A 21,909-nucleotide genomic window follows, 5' to 3' on the forward strand; every position below is an offset into this window, starting at 1 on the left:
GATTGTACCTTCTTTATCAGTTCATCGAGTTCATTGAACTGCTGGCTGAGTGGTTTGGCCGTAAAGCACATATCCTCCTGCACCTTCGGTCCATTGCTTCCTCCATCGGTGTTGTATCCCCTCATTTGAGACACTTCAGTCACCATGAAGCATTTTCCACCACTGCTTTCCTCCTTAGCCACATATGCCTTTCCATGAGTAGGCTTCCTCACTTCTTCGTCTTCTGAGTCAGTAGACCAAACTTCAGTGCTACCGAACTCATCGTCATTGACCAAACCCTGCACAATAAAAGCATTAATAGAAGGGTTAGCGGTAGACTTCTTCTTTCTCAACTCATCCAATCTCTTCTGCAGCACAGCTTCCTCATCATTTCCATTGTCCTTTTCAGCCATCTTCTTAAGAACACAGTCCTTAGCGTAGTGGTTCTTGCCACCACAGTAGAAACAGCTTACTCCGGAATCGCCATCTGCTTTCGGTTCCTTTTTGAGCTCCTCAGCTTTCGGTTCATTGTTCGCTTTTTCCGAGCTGTAACTCCCCTTCCAGTTTCGGTTTTTGTTGCTGGGGAATCTCTTCTTTATGAACCTCTTAGGATTGGATACCATCATGGCATAATCCTCAGTTGAGAGGTCATATTCTTCCAAGTTGAGCTCTTCATCCTCCACCACAGCTTTACTTTTAGATAGGAGGGCCAACGAACCAAGACTGGAGACAACATTCTTCTCTTGAACCACAATCTTCTCTTGGGACTTTAGAATACCCACCAGTTTTGCCAAAGAATATGATTTAAACTGTTCATGGGCTTTGACTGTGGAAACAACTGCTCTCCATTCAGATCGCAGTCCGTTCAAGAAAGTAACCTTTTGTTCGATGAGCTTCCTTTCAATGTCGTGTTTGATCATCTTGCTGAGAAGATGATTGAAGCGATCAAACGTCTGGGTCACAGTTTCTTCGGCCCCTTGCCTGAATTCACCAAATTCAGATAGAAGCAAGGTTTGGATGGAATGTTCAAGATCTTCGTCTGTGGAATACAGTTCGCGAAGTCTATCCCACACTTCCTTCGCCGTAGTGCATGAGCTGACCAGCCTGAATGTGTCGGACTGAAGGGCAAATCTGATCAACCTAAGTGCCTTAATATTGCACTGGAGTTTGTCTTTTTCATCTTGCGCGATATTCGTCACGTCCTTGAGCAGATCATTGTACTCTTTTTGCGTCTTAATGATTCTGGACGTCGTAGAATGAGAAAACGGTCCACTGATGATGGCTTCCCATATGAGATAACCATTGTCCTCCGATCCAATCACATAATCTTCGAAATGATGCGCCCATACTTCATAGTCATGGGTGTACAAGATTGGAATCTTTGTCGTCGAACCGATGCTGTTGGAAATATTAATAGGGTTTGATTGCGTTGCGTCCATAATGATCGTAAAAACCTGTTCAAAGATCAGACTTGTAATAAAGCAGATTAGGGCAAAATAATAAATACTAAGATACGTCAATTAAGATGACGGCTCAATAAATATCAATGATTGCGGAAAAACCCTAATGGAAATCTTTTTCACAGAAAAGATGTGTATCGATTACACAGTCTCCTGCTCTGATACCAATTGATGGGATTAAAACAACTTTTAATCTATGAAGATCGATTAGATCTTGAACAAGTATATGAATATGAAACAGCAAGAACACAATATTAAAACCAAAGCAGAACGCAATATTAAGAACAAAACAGCTTGAATCAATCGTGTCGAATGATTAAATAAAATCCTTAGAAGAGCTCGATTAAGAACATCAACTGTAAAGGATTAGAAGATTACAAGAACGATTACTGAAAATATGGTTAGTGCTCTTGATTAATCGCTATTTCGATAATCTCTAGAATCTTAACCTAATATGCATGCAAGCATTAACTTAAATACTATACATAAAAGGCTCTCGGTTGGACAGGCCCAAAAGACGCAACATCAAAACTCTTTTCAGCCCAACAGATGCGATGAACTGGAATGATTTCTCGACCAGGTTCAAGGCGGAGTTTGCACCAGTCATTGAGGTGTAGCAGTTAGCACGAGAGTTCCATGACCTCCAACAGACTATTGAGACGGTGGTCAAGATTACTGCCATGTTAAGGGATAGGGCCCTTCTTATTCCACAGTATGTGGTGGATGAGGAGATGAAGAAGGCCCGGTACCATGAGATGTTGAGGAGCGACATTCGACAGTTAGTAAGCCGATCCAACTACAAGACGCAGGAGGATATGATAGCGAGAGCTCGGGAAAAGGGAGCTGGATTTGGAGATGGAGAGGAAGAGGAAACCAAATGGGGTTCAGACAGGGATTTCGGGCAAAAACCCCAAGTTATCGGATTAGAGATTAAGGAGTCAGTAGGGTCATAGTCGTTGTGACAATTGCGGCAAGATGCACGAGGGAACATGCAGGGCGGGTAGTTTCGGCTGCTTTAAGTGCGGCTGAACTGGTCATGTCAACATGGATTGCACTATTACCACCACTGCCACCACAATATCTGATCTGATTTGCTTCCAGTGAAACCAGAGGGGCTACAAGAGGTCCTAGTGCCCAAGTTTAGTAGCAGCAGGACAAGTGGTAGCACTTGCTCCTGCTATATTGAGGATTACCGATGGCTGTTAGGGCTGGACAAAGGCGCCTCTGGCGAAGAGCAGAGCCTTCCAGATGACAACAGAGGAGGCACGTGCAGCTTCCGATGTTGTGATGGGTATGTAACTTCTGCTTATCTCTTTATTTATATTGATTTGTCGCTTATGTTTATGTGTTTTGTTATAGGATCGTTCTTAGTGAACAATATATCTGCTCTGGTATTCTTCGATTCGGGGGCTACCCGATTTTTTGTATCGCTCGCGCTTAGCAAGAGATTTGTTGCAGCTCTGGGGGACCTGGAATGTCCCCTTGATGTACAGATTGTGGATGACAGGACAGTTCGGGTCATGAGGGTTCACCGGGGATGTACACTGCAGTTGTTCGATGAGCAGTATTATGTGGATTTAGTCCCTATTCCCCTGCGAGGGAATAAGGTTATCTTGGGTATGGACTGGTTGAGCCCCAATGAGGCAGTGATCGACTGCGAGCATTAGCTAGTGCGAGTTCAGAGCCTAAGTGGGGGAGGTTTGCTGATTCAGGGTGAGAGGTCGTAGTGTGGACCGACTTTGTGTCCAGCAGCGAGTGCGAGACGCTACCCACAACAGGGTTGCACAGGGTATGTCGCATGTGTCATGGATACCCATGATAAGGGTAAGGCAATTGTGCATGATGTACCGATTGTATGAGAGTACCCGGACATGTTCCTAGAGGATTTGCCTGGGGTACCTCTGGAGAGGCAGGTAGAGTTCAAGATTGACCTAGTTCCTGGCGCGGCCCTGATAGCCAAGGCACCATATTGGTTGGCTCCTCCCGAGATGCAGGAGTTGTTCACATAGGTATAGGAGCTGTTAGACAAGGGATTTATCAGGCCGAGCACTTCGCCATGGGGAGCCCTAATCCTGTTTGTGAAGAAGAAGGACGGTTCACGTCGGATGTGTATAGATTACCGAGAGTTGAATAAGGTAACGGTGAAGAACTGTTATCCTCTCCTGAGGATTGATGACCTACTTGACTAGCTTCAGGGTGCGTCTTGGTTCTCCTTGATTGATCTGCGATCGGGTTATCACCAGATGCGAGTCAGGGACAACGATGTGCATAAGACAGCCTTTCGGACTCGCTATGGTCACTACGAGTTCGTGGTGATGTCGTTTGGGCTCACCAATGTTCCTGCCGCGTTCATGGATGCTATGACACACGTATGCAGACTGATGTTGGATGGACCTGTGATAGTCTTTATTGACGACATCTTGGTTTATTCCAAGACGCAGGAGCAACATGAGGAGCACTTGAGGGAGGTACTAGAGACGTTGAGGAGGGAGAGACTTTTCGCAAATTTCTACAAGTGCGATTTTTGGTTGCACGAGGTTTAGTTTCTGGGGCACGTCATCAACTAGAAGGGTATACTAGTTGATCTGGCCAAGGTAGAGGCCGTGATTAGATGAGAGGTTCTGAGGTCTTCATCCGAGATTCGAAGTTTTTTTGGGGTGGCGGGTTATTATCGAAGATTCCTCCAAATTTTCGCCAAGATCGTTGTTCCACAGACCCAACTGACCAATAAGTCGTTGACTTTCCGCCGGGGGCCTGAGGAGTAGACGGCTTTCGAGACATAGAGGTATAAGTTGTGTGAGGCACCGGTATTTACTCTGCCAAAGGGCATTGAGAATTTCGTAGTGTATTGTGAAACGTCTATCACAAGATTAGGCGCAATGTTGATGCAGAGATGGTGCATCATCGCTTACGCCTTGAGGCAGCTGAAGCCTCAAGGGCCGAATTACTCGACACACGACTTGGAGTTGGGGGCAGTTGTTTTTTCCCTCAAGGTTTGGCGACACTACCTCTATGGGGTTCGTTGTACCACTTACACGGACCACAAGAGCTTGAGGTACCTGATGGATCATCCGAATCTGAACATCACGCAACATCGTTGGTTAGACGTAGTGAAGGATTATGACTGAGAGATCATTTATCACCCAGGGAAGGCCAATATGGCCGTTGATGCTCTAAGCTGCAAGGCGGTCGTAGCTTCGATTCAGGATATATGCTTGAGGATGACAGTGATTACTCCGCTTGCTGGAGTGGATTCGGGAGGCTTATGTCGAGGGTATGAAGGATGATCATCAGAAGTGTGAGCGGATCATGGGTTAGGTGGCTTCATTTGATTATGACAACTATAGGTTGCTGACCCTGCATCGGAGGGTATGGGTTCCTTACTGGGGCAGTGTATGTCGGGTTCTTATGGAGAAGGCTCTCAAGTCAAGATTCTCCATTCATCCTGGGGCAATGAAGATGTATCGGGATCTTCGTCCTACTTATTGGTGCCCATGCATGAAGAGGGACACAACTTGGTATGTCGAGTGATGATTGACTTGTAGGAAAGTCAAGGCCAAGCACCAGCGACCTCACGACAAGATGCAGCCGTTGGAGATTCTTGTGTGGAAATGGGAGCACATCACCATGGATTTCATCACAAAGCTTCCTAGGACTGCATGTGGAGTGGATTCGATTTGGGTCATTGTGGATCGGTTGACCAAGAGTGCACATTTCATCTCGATCCATGAGCGTATATCGGCTAAGAAGCTAGCTGAGATCTACGTACGTGAGGTAGTGGCATGTCATGGGCTGCCGGTATCGGTTGTGTCAGACTGAGATGTTCGATTCACTTCCAGATTTGGAAGCGGTTTCATGACGAGATGGGTACACATCTTTAATTCAGTACAGATTTTTACCCCCAGACAGATGGGCAGATCGAGAGGACGATTCAGACTGTAGAGGATATGTTGCATGCATGTGCATTAGATTTTGGAGGGAGTTGGGATACATATCTTCCGTTAGCAGAATTTTCATATAACAACTGTTATCACCCCAGCATAGACCGACCTCCCTTTGAGATGCTCTATGGGAGGAAATGTAGGACCCCAATCTGTTGGCGTGAGGTTGGTTAGAGAGTCATGGGGAGTACTAAGGTGGTACTTAAGACCACTAAGAAGATCCAACAGGTTTGGAACAGGCTTCAAACTGCTCAAAGTCGGCATAAAATCTATGCCGACAAGCACCGATCAGACATTGAGTCTCAGGTGGGAGACATGGTTCTCCTGAACGTGTCGCCTTGGAAGGGTGTCATCTAATTTAGGAAGCAGGGCAAGTTGGGTCCCAAGTACATCGGTTCGTTTAGGGTTTTGGCTTGGGTGGGCCACATAGCTTATCCCCTTGATCTTCCAACTGATCTTACTCAAATCCACAGTACTTTTTGACGTCTCCCAGCTACGGAACTGCTTAGTGGATGATTCCGCAGTTGTGCCTCTGGAGGATATTTAGGTGGACGAATGTCTGAACTACACTGAAAGGCCAATAGCGATTCTGGATCAGAAGACAAAAACCTTAAGGAAAAAGGTTGTGTAGTTGATGAAGGTGTAGTGGATGCACCGAAAGTGGTCAGAATGGAATTGGGAGCCAGAGGAGGAGATTTCGAGGACGAAGCTTCAGACAAGTGGGGGAGAATTGTAACGCCTGGTTCCTAGTATGTATTTAACTTATAAGTTATTCTATTTTATAGAGAAACTCGACGAGTTGGGAGCCCCAAACACGTCGAGTAGAGATCATAAGGGTCGCGTATTTTAAGTGACCTACTCGATGAGTTGGAAGGCCTCAACTCGACGAGTAGGTGGGTAGATATGAAACCCTAATTTCCTAGGTTTGCACTCTATTTAAATACCTTAACCCCAAGGTATTGGCCTTATTTCCAACCTCCAACCCTCTAACCTTAAAATACAAAACCCTAAAGCTATTATGAGTGATTGTGAGCCATTCTAAGTGTTTTTTTAGTGTGAACTTGAAGCCATTGGAGGAATGAAGAGCTTGAGGACACAAGAAGGAGCTTATAGATCCAGAATCTATGCCTCATCCACGACATTTTGCTGGTATAAAGCTCGAACCTTACCTTGTGGTCATTTAGATCTCCATATTTGGAGTTCCTTGCTTGTTTTTAGCCCAAACGCTATGATTCTTAGGATTTGGACGTCCCAAGTGGAGAACACTTTAGATATAGGGTCTTGAGAGGTTTTCATGGCATGAAAGTGCCAACTTTATGACCATGGAAGTTCCATGCAACCTTTAGACCATCATTTTGGTCTTTTGAAGCTTCTAATGGCCATCCATGAGGATAAAGTTTAAGACTTTACGTGATCATTTAGTCCCTAGAGTCCAGATCTATGACCTCATGGTCTATCTTGTAGAGTGGGCGTAGATGTATTTTCAGCCCAGACCTGTAATATGGGACTTGAACTTCAAGAATAATGGCTTAATGCATTAAGAAGGGTTGACAGACTGAAGAACTTGACGATTTCATAGAGGTACTCGACGAGTTGAGCTGAAGTGTCCCGATTTTGTTAAAAACAAAAAAAATCGTCGAGTTGAGGGAGGACTCGTCGAGTTGATTCGAAATGGCACGATTCTGAGATTTATGGGAACTCGGAAAGTTAAAGGATAACTCGACGAGTTGAGTCAACTCGGAGCATTGACTTTGACTTTGATCATAGTTGACCCTAAGGGTTATGAGCATGAAATGGTATCTAAGGGGTTTTTTGGTTAAGGGAGTGAGTTGAGCAGATTCTGGGGCATATACGTTTCAGCTATCATCTGACATCGGAGGTGAGCTTTCCTCCTGTTTGAATGGGTCGAAAGCACCAATGTCGACCCATATTTATGACTATATGTATTCTATACTAAGGTCCGATGTCGGGCGAAGCTCGATGTAAGTTTATATGTTTTTCATATTACGATCAGATGTCGGGCGGTGCCCGAGGAATGTTTGTATGCTTGATGTCTTCGTGATTCTTGCATGTGTCTGTATTTTTTTGTTTTCGGATTACGGTCCGATGTCGTGCAATGCCCGGGGAATGTTTGTATGGTTTCTGGACTACAGTCTGATGTCGGGCGGGGCCCGAGCAATGTTTATATGCTTATGTTATATGATTATTCTATGCGTATTTCTTGATATGTTTATATGTATATTGAGATTTGCTCGATGGCAGGCGGGGCCCGACGTCGGACACAGTCTAATGTCGAGTGGGGCCCACGATATGTTTATATGTGATTATGTGATTATGTGTATAGTATTTTGTAGTTTGGGGAAACTCGCTAATCTTTGTGTGTATAGTTTTCAGTTTTGGTTTCAGATACTTCTGGTAGAAAAGGAAAGAGCTCGGGAAGAATGCATTGCACAGACCATGATGTTTTAGCCTGGGATGTTTACTTTGATGTTTTTGATATGGATACTCTGATTGTGATGTTTTGGATACTTTTACTTATGTCTTGATAACTCTGGTTTTATTTAATAATTAAAAATGAAATTTTCAGGACCATATTTTATGTGTGTTACAAATGCTTTGGTGGTGATTAAGGTGGCAGTAGGTGGGTACGAAAAGTGAATTCTCTATTCCTTTTTTTCCTTTTTGATTTCGCAGTTCTTACTTAGTATTTGGGTATAATTGATATGTCGAATGAGTGATTGCTAAAGCAGATGTCCAGAACTAGTATATCCGAGTTCAAATTTCCAACATTCCATGTTTTCACACTTGAGGTAATTTTTTTATTAGTTTTTTGATATTTTGGAAATTCAATTACTGAGTCTGTTCTAACAGATAATTAGAGTTGTGTAACATCCATAAAATTCATGAAAATTTAAAAAAATTTCAAGCATTCAAAAACCATTATTTATTACAAAATGTTTTCAAAACAGTTTCATATCAGAGTATCCTAGAAATCAAAATCATAAAATATGAGGAAGTGCATGATCAAGCCTTCGCCTTCCCGCGATCATCCGAGGTACCTGAATCAAAATCCAAAACTGTAAGCCTGAAGCTAAGTGAGTTCCCCCAAAATACCAACACCATACAAACCATAACCATATCATAACAAACAACATGCATATATAGTCTACAGCATGACTGGACCGCCCTCACCAGGCCTTCAGTCTGTCTGGACCGTTCTCCGGCCCTTCGGCCTGACTGGTATGCCCCATTGGGCCTACAGTCTATTCAGGCCGCCCTGGGTATGTTGGCCTACAACACAAAGCAAGTTCGCCTCAACAAACCCCGAAGTATACAATCAACACATAGATAACAAATGCTAGCATGTACAAACAATCAAACCGATCTACCAGTCTACCAGATCACTAATCATAACACCATCCTATATACTAGGATACCGACCTACATGTCAACAAACATAGCATCATCCTATATACCAGGATACCGACCTAACAGTTTACTAAACATAGCATCATCCTATATATCAGGATATAGATCTAACATATATTTAAGCATATCATCATGCGATATCCAGGATAACAATCCAAAAAGGGCCGGCATTGGTGCCTTTGACCCTGTCAGTATAGTGAGGAAAACTCACCTCATAAGTAGTGTTCAATGATAATGTCAAACTCCCAAACAAAACTCCAAACTCAACCACCTACAATCATCATAGGACCAATTCTATCAAGACCCAAATTACCAAAATACCCTCAGAAGTCAAACTTGGTCAACCCTTGGTCAAAGTCAAAGTCAACTGTCAAGGTCAACAGTCCATGTTAACCCAACTCGTCGAGTGCAGCTTACAGACTAGTCGAGTTCCTTTAGAACTCAGAAAACCGTGAACACCCGAGTCAACTCGCCGAGTTACGAAACAACTCGTCGAGTCCATGCAGTATTTAGAAGATTGGGAAAACCCTAACTAACTCGTCGAGTTGGCTATGCAACTCGCTGAGTTCCTTCAATCCTTTTCTCATTCAGACGCTTTTAAGCGAAACCAAGGCTCCAAACTGTAGATCTAGAATCGTAGGGTGTAGTTACCACGTAAAGTTGTCAACTTTATGTGCATGCAAGGCTTTAAGAGACTAAGACACCGAAAACTAGTTTTAGGAAGAGGTTTAGAGCATGGAGAAGGGCTAAAGCTTGATAAAGTCAAGAACTTTATGTCCATGAGGGCCTAGAGGAGTCCAGATCTAAACGCCTCACTTCAAAAACATGCTCAATACCAGAAATGCCTCAAGAAGAAGCTAGAAATGACCCTAAACTCATGTATGAAGAGATCTAACAAGAAAACGATCAAGGTAATGACTTTTTACCTTCAAATGAATGCCAACACGAAGTAGATGTTGGATCTACAAGCTCCTTCTCGTTCCAAGCTTCTCAATCTTCAAGTCTCTTCAAGAAATACACCAACACACACTCTTTAGCTTCACACACACTCAAAATAGGAAGTTAGCTCGATTAGGGTTTGTTTCTGGACGTGAAGGGGGTAAGGGAGGCTAGAGGGAGGACTTAAGATCCTTTAAATAGGGTGCAAACCCTAAAAATTAGGGTTTTCAAGCACAACCTCAACTCGTCGAGTTGGATCCTCTAACTCGTTGAGTAGGTCCTGAAGTTCACGCGACTTGATCAGTTTCTACATGATGAGTTGGGGCAGTCAACTCGTCGAGTAGGTCTACAAATATGAATATAATGCTTTAAATTTTATACCTGGGAGTCAGGATGTTACAAGTTGATTCTTGGTTAGTTACTTTTAGTATAAATTATATCAAGGTTCTAATGAGAAATCCTAAAAGTTCTGTAAGTATGATTACATTAGTTAGTTTTTTTATTAAACTTGTTATACTCCCTGTTTTAGTTTTGAAAAAAAAATATTCATTAATCAATTAGTTATATGTATTGTTAGGGTGCAAAGTCGTGCTTGGATGTGGAGTGTTTAGGCTTACCCTCTTGTATGTGTAATGAGTTGAGTCTTTCCTATAAATAGGAAGTGAGTGACTCCCATTATGTAAGGAACCATTTGGGGTGTTAGACTAGAAAGAGAATTTATACAAAACCCACTTTGTATGTTCTTTCTAGATCTAATATGAGTTTAACAAGATTTATTTACTGTATGTGTTCTTGATTTGTATGATGATTCACTAGATCTTTTCTTATTCCGCACATACCATCATAATCAACACCACCACATGCATATATTTACTATAATAGATAAAAATGTTAATATGTATTTTGTTTTTCTATTTTGAGTTTACTGATATGTTTGTTTTAACATTTTTTAAGTCAGTGAGTTAGACCATAGTCATTAAGAAATGGCCAAAAGACAAGCACAAATAGTTGAATTCATGAGACGCGACGATAATAACCCTTCCGACAATCCACCCAATCCACCGAATGCACCTTAGGTTATTTTAGTAAAATATTTGTTCATTTTTAGACATTTTTATTATCTTTTGTGGTTTAGAGTTTAGACAATTGTTTAAACTTGTGTTGTAATATGTTTAGATTTTTTTTGTATGAATTTTAAATAGATTTTAGTAATTTGTATTAAAAAATTTCTGCATTTTTATCAATAAAAAAATCAAATTCTTATTTTTTTTAAGCGGCACATTTCCTATGAAATTCCTAAGGACTTCTCTGTCACCAAAACCGTCACCAAAAACTGTCAAAAAAGTATAGTCCTAAGAAATTTCTCCAAAAAACATTTCCTAAGAAATTCCTCGAAAATATATTTCCTAGGAAATTTCTTGAAAATGTATATCCTATGAAACTTCTCGGAAATGTATATCTTAGAAAATTCCTCAGAAAATCATTTCCTAAGAAATTTGTCAGAAATATATTTTTTTAGGACACTTCTAGGAAAAATAAAGCCCCAGAAATGCCTTGGGACTTCCAATAAAACATATTTCCTTGAAAATGCCTCGGAATTTTCCTTAGAAATCTCTCATAAATAGTTTCTTAGGAGGGTTTTTCCTACGCACAACTTTTCCTCAATACGCTGACAACCAACGTCAGTGTCGGTACCAACGCCAATGCCTCAAGATTGTATCAAGGTCAGCGTGAATATTATGATCTTATGTAATACTTGTATATTAGGTAATTATATGGATATGTATAGAAGAGATAACAGATCCAATATCTTGGTGATAAGGATCAGTTATTATTATAAATTAGATACAATCCCTTGACTTGAAATGATTCACTACAATAATCTTTTATATAATCAATATTATGGTGAAATTTGAATGTAATGACTTTGTGACCGTCTTAATGACATTCATTTTCTTTGTGAGAACACTCATTTACTTTTTTGTTTGATATTTGATTAATTAGTTTGTTTTTTTGATAATTATACTTGAAGTGTATCTCATCGATATAAATCATTAATATTTGAACCAAATAAATATTAGTTAGACATTATCAACAAATAAACATCCAAATTTTATTATTTGTATAAATAATTTTCGTATTTTAGTTTATTATTTATTTTTGTTATAATATTAAAACAACAAAAATGCATAAAAAACTGTAACATTTTTAATGAAAAATTGGATTTATTTAAGTTAGTAGTAAACTAAGAAAAAATTGTAATTGTTTAATTATATAAGTGATGGAGAGAATAATTTTCTAATAAAAAAGTTGAATTGATTTGTGGTCAGAGCAACCAACAAAAAACAAATTGTCCGATTTAAACAGGCCAAATATAAGTGTTTTATTTTATAAAAACACCCAAACAGTTAAATGGGATCTTACGGTGGGGAGAGAGATAGAGGGTTAAAGAGTGCGCGATTACACTCCCAAAGCAAACGCCAAAATTCCATTGGGAACAGCGTTCCTGGCAACATTCCAAAAGACGAATAGACTTTGAATATATTCCTAATTGGCTATACTAATTTTAATCTGTTTTCTGATGTGTGCCTACAAAATCCCAAAACTCTGGGGTCACCCAATGCCCCTATAAATTGTCTTGGCTTTTCTTTTATCATATCCCGCAAACTTATACGAGCTCTAACTGCTAGCTCGCTCTCTTTCTCTCTTTCTCTCTCTCTCACTGTCTCTATATAAAAGAAAGAGTATACAAGATTACTAGATATTGCATGATCAAAGATCAATATGCCTTCTTTGCATAAAGAACACATAAACGCCCAACCGAAACCACTGGTTTTTGATTCTTTGATCCTGCAACATGAAACCAACATACCCGAACAGTTTATATGGCCTGATCATGAGAAACCCAACTCACAAAAAGCCAAGGAACTTGCAGTTCCTTTAGTTGACCTACGAGGCTTTCTTTCTGGACGTGCTAGTTCAGCCAAGGAAGCCTCCGTGGTTGTTGGCGAGGCTTGCAAGAAACATGGTTTCTTCCTAGTCACCAATCATGGTGTTGATGCAAGCCTCATAGTAGATGCTCATAGGTACATGGACCTATTCTTTGAGCTTCCTTTTTTGGACAAACAAAGAGTTCAAAGAAAAATAGGTGAGAGCTGTGGGTATGCAAGCAGCTTCACCGGTAGATTCTCCTCTAAACTACCATGGAAAGAAACACTTTCTTTTCAATTCTCAGGTGAAAAAAAATCATCCAAAATAGTGGAGGAGTATTTTGAGAAGACAATGGGAAAAGAATTTGCTCGACTCGGGTATATAATTTTATATATGTAGTCTATTTTATTTTCTGATCAAAAACTTTTCAAACTTGCTTTAGACTAACTCTAGTTTTCCTTCTTGTCATCATTATAGGAAAGTTTACCAAGAATATTGCAATGCCATGAGTAGACTTTCACTAGGAATCATGGAATTACTGGGGATGAGCCTTGGTGTAGAGCAATCGCACTTTAAGGAATTCTTCAAAGAAAACGATTCCATAATGAGGCTAAACTACTACCCACCATGCCAAAAACCAGACCTCACCTTAGGAACAGGCCCTCATTGTGATCCAACATCATTAACAATTCTTCACCAAGATACCGTTGGTGGACTAGAAGTGTTCATAGACAATGAATGGCGTTCAATTGCTCCAAATCTCAATACTTTTGTAGTAAACATCGGTGATACATTCATGGTTCGTAACTAAGCTTATCCTTAAATTAATCTCCATGACTAGGTTTCTTGTAGTTATAGTTTTTGTTTGTTTGTTTTTTTTCTTAAAATCTTGATTTGTCTTCTTCAGGCACTTTCAAATGGACAATACAGAAGTTGCTTACACAGAGCTGTGGTTAACAACAAGATTCATAGGAAATCACTTGCTTTCTTTCTATGTCCAAAAAAGGATAAGGTGGTGAGCCCACCAGACGAACTAGTGGACGAAAAGAACCCCAGAATTTATCCAGATTTTACATGGTCTACGTTTCTTGAATTCACTCAGAAGCATTACCGAGCCGACATGAACACCCTCCAAGCTTTCACCAACTGGATTCAGCAGAAAAACAGCTGAATTCGGATTCTTTTGTCCTTCTCTGCATCCTGTACCACTATCCTTCACATGAAACGAAATGAGGAAGCAGATTCTTAAGTCAAAAGATTCCCATAACCTATAAGTTGATTTTGAATCTTATTTGTTATTACCGAGTAACTTATCAGCGGATGTACAACAGATCAGTTTCGTACTCTGAAGGAGAATGCATGAAACCAGTATCTTGGTTAATACTGTAGTTGCATGAAAAAGTAATGTTGAGGACGATGGACAAGGTTTTAGTTTCTATCGAGGTCATATTCGGGATGCGTATACATAAGCCAAAATTTGTGATTTTCTATTTTAGTAAATATGTAGGAAATAGTTTTTAATAACCACTAGTTAGTAGCATTACCAACCATCTAGTTTAGTGAAGAAGAAACAAAAAAGGCATTAATAAATACTAGTAAGGGGAATCCTATGCTAGATTAATTCGTTTTAATTAGTATTTCAAATTCTTTTCCTTGTTTTACATGATTATATATCATTGTCTAAGCTTTAGATCCATTAATCAACGTTTTCTTTATCTTCATGTTCCAACTTTCATTGAATCTCGACATTTGAGTTACCTATATATTTTGATTAAATCATGGCTTTTTGTATATCAATTGGACAAATACTTGATGTCTAACCAACAACTGTAACTTTGATGTACATAATTAATAATAAGTGCATACAGATTTAAAATTGAATCATTAAACACTTATTCATTAAATTGACCATAGTTGAATTTTAGCATATAATCATATTTTAAAAAGTTTTTGGTTTGACGGTAAAGAATAACTGTCTCAAATAAGAGATCATAGGTTCAAATCTCCCTAGGAGACATATATAGTGTTTAGAATTAGATTATGAGTAGGATAGTTTGTCGATTTAAAAAAAATCCCAATTTTTTTGGACCACAACCAATTGAATCATAATCTTGAAAAAAAATGAAAAAAAATGAACGCGGACTTGCAAGAATGCTTGGTCTAACATAAAGCAAACTAAACAATTTTATGATTTATCGAGTAAAATGTATATTTTTCTTGTAAAGAAAATATTTATGATTATGAATATTTCACCGTTCTCATCTAATAAGTTTTATAATGCTTCACAAGCCACATATATTCCCCTGTGAGTATCAATGTTTTTTGCCCGATTATACCATTCAACCATGCATGCACACATAATAATAATTTATTATTAACAAAGAGTCATAGGGGACCTATTTTCGCTAAAGGTTTGGAGAACGTATTTTTAAATACTTGTATAATATTTGTAATGTGATTTTGTCACCTTCAAATTTTTGGTCATGCATAATTACAATGATTTGATTGTGTTTTTACATAGCAACACATGAAATGTGGTTCCCAAGTCGATACTTATTGATGGTGCATGCTTTGTTTGTTCATAAGTTGGCAAATAACATCCCTCTTGTGAGTAGTTAGATTTGTTTCTTTTGTCTATGTAGCACTTCATTCGCTAAATCATTATTGTATATATTCACTAATTGCACTCATTTAATTCAAATTATTGTTATTTATACTTTATATCTGAATACATTGTAACATCCGTTTTCCAGAATGAATCGAGTTAGGGTTTCAATGAGTCAAAATGTTGAATTTTGGAAGGAAATGAGCCTCATGACGTGAGATGGGCTAATATTAAAACTTTTGTTCGGGACCGGTCTCACGACGTGAGACATAGAGGCTCACGATATGATAACTGATCTAGCTCAAACTCATGATCTTTTATGGTTTCTTTTGTATTTAAGTACCTCTAAACCCATTTTAGGGTTCATTATCAGCCTCCAAGCCCTCTTTAACCTTAGAAAACCCTAGTCTTCATTCTTTGTTTGATTCTTGGCCATTTTGGAGCAATTTTTGGTTTGAAGAAGAAGAAGAATGTCATCTTTTGAAGAGGCTTGCAAGGAATCATCACCATCATCACCTTACATTGTTTTTGGACCTTTGTAAGTGTCAAAGCTTCTTCCTTTATTGTTATTTGTGGCTAGATCTAAGTTTTGTCCCACTTTCCACATTGGTTGAGCGAGTTTGAATGAATGGAAACCATAAAGCTGACAACTTCATGGGTTATAAGGGCCTTAAGAGTGTCATGAAGTTCAAATCTAGTGAATAGTTGGGTTTTAGAACTTTGCATGAAAGTTAGTTGACCTTTTATTCAATTAGTGACCCAAATGAGATCTAGACATGTATTGGATATATATATATATATATATATATATATATATATATATATATATATATATATATATATATATACATATACATATATATCTTAAAAGCATCGACTTTCAAGTGTATTATGGAGTTATAAGACCTTCTGGAAAGCTTAGAGTAAAAGGGGATTAAGGAATTAAATGTTTAATTTTTGGCTTCAGATTGTGCTCACGACGTAAGATATAAGGTCTCACGATGTGAGGATTGAATGAACCCGTTTTTGTTAAGCTCATTGGGGCTCACGATGTGAGAGAAGGATACTCACGTCGTGAGGTTAGCTCCTGTGACTTTTCATGTCTAAGTTGGCTGAGTTGAGTTGAGGTGAGTTGGAATCGGACCAAGTGATCTTTCACAATGTGACCAAGGGTTGGTCACGACATGAGGCTGAATATTTGGCATTATGGACTGTTGACTTTGACTTTGATCATTAACTTTTGGCTTGAGTTGACTTCTGGTCAACTTTACTTTTTAGAAGGTAGACTTAGGGTTTACCTTGTGTGGATTGATAGGAGGTGTCAAGCACCTATCTTTTGGCAGGAGAGCAGTTAGGTGTGGTCATCTTTGAGATTCAGGTGAGTATCCTCACTGTAACCGTGGGTCTAAGGCACCAATATCGGTCGACTAGGATTTGTTATATGCTAGCTGTCGTGGTGACTCTTTTATGGTATGTTGGTCTAGACCCATTTATGATGGGCTAAGCCTATTTGTATGTTGGGTTGGGCCCATGAATCAGGATGGTCTAGGCCTAGTGTATGATATGCAGGATGTTAGTTATATTTATAACTCTTACATTATATGTTGGGTTAAACCAATAGGAAGGGCTAGGCCCATTATTATGGGTTGGGCCTAATGATATGTATGGTATGTGGTATTTTGGGTAAACTCAGTACACTTTGTGCTTACAGTTTTATGGTTATGGTTTTAGGTACTTCCGCTTCGAAAGGGAAGGGCCAGGCTTGATCGCAGCACATTCACCCATATTTTCGCAACTTTATGATTTTAGGATTGTACTCTGGTAACTATTTTTACTCTTATATAGTTTTGAATGATTGAAAAGGATAAATGGCGTTTATGTTTGAAATAAAAATGAAAATTTTACCTTATACTTTTCTGGACGTTACAAGTTGGTATCGGAGCCTTGGTTTGAGGGATTCAGGCACACTCTCGGGTGTGACTAAACTCAAACTAAGGAGTTGGTAATCTTTTAAAACAAAACGAATATCTAAAAAGACTCTTGTAAAGAAAAAGGGGTGTGATGCGTACAATCGGCTGAGATCAAGTAAGTGATTCCCAGAATACCCATACATGTTGATACTTTATATGATATGAATGTCGCATGCTAGGATAAGGCTAGGGATACTTTCAGGAATTGCATGATAGATTGGCTTGATATGTGATGCCTTGTAATCTAGGAAGCATTTGATGTTATGCTATATTGCGAATATGTATTGGTAATAGTAATTGTTAAGTGTATGCTTTAAAAATTGTATACAATTAGGATCATATAGCCCTAGAATGACTAATTTGGCTTTATTTCATGCTCTTTGTCTGGTTGTGGTCCTAGGGTAGAATCTTTCATTTGATGGTCTATTTGATCCTTTATTGTTTATGATTTGCATGCATAAGGCAACAGACAGTGAGAGTGGGAGTTCCTACCATGGGTTGTAGTAAGTGAGCTTAGGATGTCCTTTGTTTGTTCTGCGGCTTGGAGTGTTATTGCACGAATGTTGCTTGCATTGTACTTCGTGGAACTCTTAGTGATGTGAGTTGACTATTAAGGGAATATGTTAAGTTACATGTTGCAAATGTTAAATAATCTTAAAGTGATGGATTTGACTCTATTGTGTAGTTTTCGTTTGAGTCTTTAATCAAAGGATTATCTAAGCTTTGTGGCATGTGACTGTATTTGTGAAGTAGTTAGCTAACGTTAGTGGGAGTTCTTCAGCAGTTGATGGCGGGGTGAGGTCGCAAATGTAAGAGAGCCTAGGAAGTGCTTTAGTGAGTTTGGTTGCGTTGTTTTGAAGGTACTTGGATTACCGATTTGAGAAGGTGACTTGGAGGATTCGGGATAACTCTTGAGGAAATTATGGATAGGTGTGGAAGGTAGTATTGGGCCCATACTACTGAAAGCACAGGATCCATACTCGAATCGAGGGGAGTCACGGAGAATCGAGGAATCATGTTGGATGAGGATTCTTTTGAATATGTTCTAATTATTTTATGGTTGCTTTTCAGTATGGTGATGAGAAATCGTGGCGGATGATCTAGTTTAGGCTCAGGTATTGGAACTGAGCTGAGTTCATCTCGTCGGAGATAACTCGCGGTATTTTGGAGCACACTCTTATGATATTTGGTACGATAAGGGAGGGATCATGGAGATTATGTAGGAGTGTCTGGACGTGTATCGCACTAGGGTTATGGAGTTACTGGATGAGCGACTCAGGGATTTCTAGGCCGAGATCGTGGCAAGACAGTTGGGAGTGCGGACTCCCACATTTTGGGAGTTCAAGGCTTGTGGAGCTCCATAGCTCTTTTGGGATAATGACCCTATTGCTAGCCATCGATGGATTGCTGACATGGGGAATGCTCAGCGGACAAGCTTCTGCCATGAGGGGGCGAAAATAGGTTTTTCATCTTGTATTTTAACGGACCAAGCCCGTAATTGGTGGGAGGAGGTTGGCAGGGCATTGGGATCTGCACTCGTGGTGTCAAAGTCTTGGCAGGAGTTTGTCACAAGATTCCAGGAGGAGTTTGCACTGATGATTGAGGTGAAGCAGCTGGCGAGTGAGTTTTAATACCTTCTTCAGACTACTGAGACCGTGGCAGAGATCACTGCCAATTTTGGGAGAGGGCTTTGTTGGTTCTGTAATATGCAGCGGAAAAGGAGATGAAGAAGGTTTGGTATCATGATATGTTTGAGAGATGACATCAGGGAGTCTATGAGCTTGTTAGGGTGCAATACCCTTAATGATATGAATAACAAAGCCCGAGAGTGGGAAATTGATGTGGAGCACATCGGAAAGAGAAAGATAGAGCATATTCAGACCGTAGTAGGTCAGGCGAAGAGGCCCAAGACTCAGGGTTCACGTTTAAGAGGCCATCAGGGTCGGGGTTGTTATGCCAAGTGTGAGATGTCCCATGAGGGATGTTGTCGGGAGACAGGAAGGGGATGTTTCTGTTGTGGTCAGATGGGTCATTATAGTAGGGATTGCCCTCTTGGATCGGTTCCAATGTGTTTTCATTTCAACTAGGTAGGCCACAAGAAGGCCGACTTTCCGATGTTGATAGGGGGAGCAGTGAGTGCACCCGCTTCAGTTACCTTGAGGATTACTGATGGTCGTGAGGGCAGGGTGCAAGCCTCATTAGTGAGGATCCGAGCTTTGTAGTTTTAGTTAGGGGAGGCTAGAGTTTCATCAGATGTCATCGCATATATGTTATCTTTTGTTTTCCTCATGCCTTATTATGTGTTAAATGTGCTTTTGAATCATGTGTTTCTATGTGTAAGGCATTATCTTTGATTTAGTTTCTTAGGTTAATATTATCAAGGGTCATTATATGCCATTTTTTATGCTGAGTGTTATGAGTGGGGCACATCTTGTTGTGCTGGATTTAGATTATCATGCAGTTGTTGTGGGCCATTGGGGGAGGTGATTTAGGGGTACCACTTGGAATATCAGTAGTCGGATTAGCATGATTATTCCAGCAACGAAGTCAGAGTTCCAAAGTGTTTGCGTCCCTCTGTACGGATGGTAGTTGTTCATGGAAGGAATCTTGGGTCTGATCGCTACAATTACTAGGGAGAGAGTGGTAGCAAGTGGATGATGATGGCGGATGTGCTGGTTTGTTCCGACATTAGAGTTGTCAAAGAAATTTCTAAATTTTATTGATTGAAGATGTTTAGAATGCATGAATCCTTTAGTAAGTGGGATGTTGGGTTGGTGATTCGTTAGTTCTGGCAAAGGGTGTTCATTATTCATTGTTTTCGGTAAGGTTGGCAGGGTGTAGCTAAATCCAAGTAGGGGAGAACTATTTGGATTTACAGGGATAGAATCAGGTGCGGAACTAGGAAGTGTTCCACATCCTAGTCGAGGGGAAAGCCAGTTCAAGTAGCAATCTGGATCGAGGTTGCTCAAGTTTGGGGATTTACAAACTTTCAACGACAGGTTAGCACATCATAGTAATGTATAGCAGACGTGTGGTTAGATCCAAGTTGAGGGTTGTGTTAGAGCCTCTCTACCTATTCTTGTCTGATGATGGATTTTGGGTTCAAATCATGACCAGAACACCTTATTAGGATACCGTCAATGTGGTTTTGACCAGTGTTTGATCATGGGTTGGCATGGAAGATGGAGAACAAGACCATGAGTCGGGCTCATGGCTAATAGGGGAATCTTGAAAGACTGCAGGGTATCCATAGCATACACAAGGACAATAGGATATCAGGGAAGTGTTGTAAGTCTGCAATGTAGTTGAGCATTCACCAGAATTAGGTAGGCCATGGTAGGAGTGGTCGTTGGGCTGAAAGAAGATCAACGCATGCCTCGTTTGAGGTGGGCAGTATTGTCGAAGAATTTCTCTTTGTTTTGGTAGGGGGGCTGTTGGATCCGATGCGAGGTTAGGCCTATATAGCACTCTATCGAGTGAGACCTGCAGGCGAGGCCTATTCGATTGTGTAGACTGGGCAAGACCTATGGGCGAGGCTCGTATGGTTATGATAGAGTGGGTGAGACCCAGTGGAAATTGGATTGGGCAAGGTATTGGATCACGTTTACAGTGGGATGGCTCTATGGTTAATTATTGGTATCCGAGTGATGATTAGACTAGAGTAGTCATTGTCAGTTAGACTCTTAGTCAGAGACTTATGGTAGGACCAGGTGTGAGACTATCAATCTCCATGGTTGAAGTGGTTAAAGTAAGTAGAATAAGGATCCGTTCGACGTCAGGATACTTGAGTCCAGCAAAGCCTGGGTTTGATTATAGTTATTGAAGGTTGTTGTATATACGAGTCAACTTCTCAATTCGTATCGGGGTTGTGGGAGCACCGTCTAGGTTGTCTGGCGTATCAGGAAGGTAGTAAGGAGTGCTTTTGAGAATGAAATCTAATATAAGTGGGGGAGAGTTGTAACACCCGTTTTCCTGGATGAATCGAATTAGGGTTTTAGGGAGTCAACGGGTTGGATTTTGGAAGGAGAGGAGCCTTAAACGTTAGACATAGAGGCTCTCAACGTGAGATGGGCTAATATGAGAACTTTTGTTTCGTACTAGTTTCACGGCATGAGACATAGCAGCCCAAGACGTGAGAACTGATGCAGCCCAAGCCCATTATTTTTTAGGGTTTCCTTCATATTTAAGCACCTCTAAACCCATTTTAGGGTTCATTATCAGCCTCCAAACCCTCTTCCACCTCAGAAACCCAAGTCTTCATCCTTTGTTTCATTCATGGCCATTTTGGAGCAATTCTTAGTTTGAAGAAGAAAAGAAGAAGAAGCAAAAGAAAAAAGTGAAGTTTTGAAGAGTCTTCCAAGGAATCAGTATCATCATCACCTTACATTGTTTTTGGACCTTTGTAAGTGTCAAAGCTTCCTCCTTTATTGTTATTTGGGGCTAGATATAATTTTGTCCCACTTTCCTCCTTGGTTGATCAAGTTTGAATGAATGGAAACTAAGGAGTTGGCAACTTTATGGGTTATAAGGGCTTTACGAGTTTCAAGTTTAGATCTAGTGAATAGTTGGGTTTTTGGAACCTTGTGTGAAAGTTGGATGACCTTTTCTTCAATCAGTGACCTAAAGTGAAAGGTGTAATGGATTAACGAGTTAAA

At 40.1% G+C, this 21,909-nt stretch overlaps 1 protein-coding gene across 1 annotated transcript; it reads left to right on the top strand.

Annotated features, from left to right (window-relative positions):
* Positions 1-12,390: 12,390 nt before the first annotated feature.
* Positions 12,391-14,310, top strand: LOC145068342 (gibberellin 20 oxidase 1-like). The gene is made up of 3 exons (XM_079015295.1): positions 12,391-13,056; positions 13,157-13,478; positions 13,587-14,310. Exons 1-3 carry the CDS (start codon positions 12,533-12,535, stop codon positions 13,848-13,850), a joined length of 1,110 nt encoding a protein of 369 aa, XP_078871421.1. The 5' UTR covers positions 12,391-12,532; the 3' UTR covers positions 13,851-14,310.
* The last annotated feature ends 7,599 nt before the right edge of the window (positions 14,311-21,909 follow it).

This window comes from Lactuca serriola, chromosome 8 (assembly GCF_051521515.1).
Source record: "Lactuca serriola cultivar US96UC23 chromosome 8, Lser_US96UC23_V15, whole genome shotgun sequence".
Taxonomy (NCBI): Eukaryota; Viridiplantae; Streptophyta; class Magnoliopsida; order Asterales; family Asteraceae; genus Lactuca; species Lactuca serriola.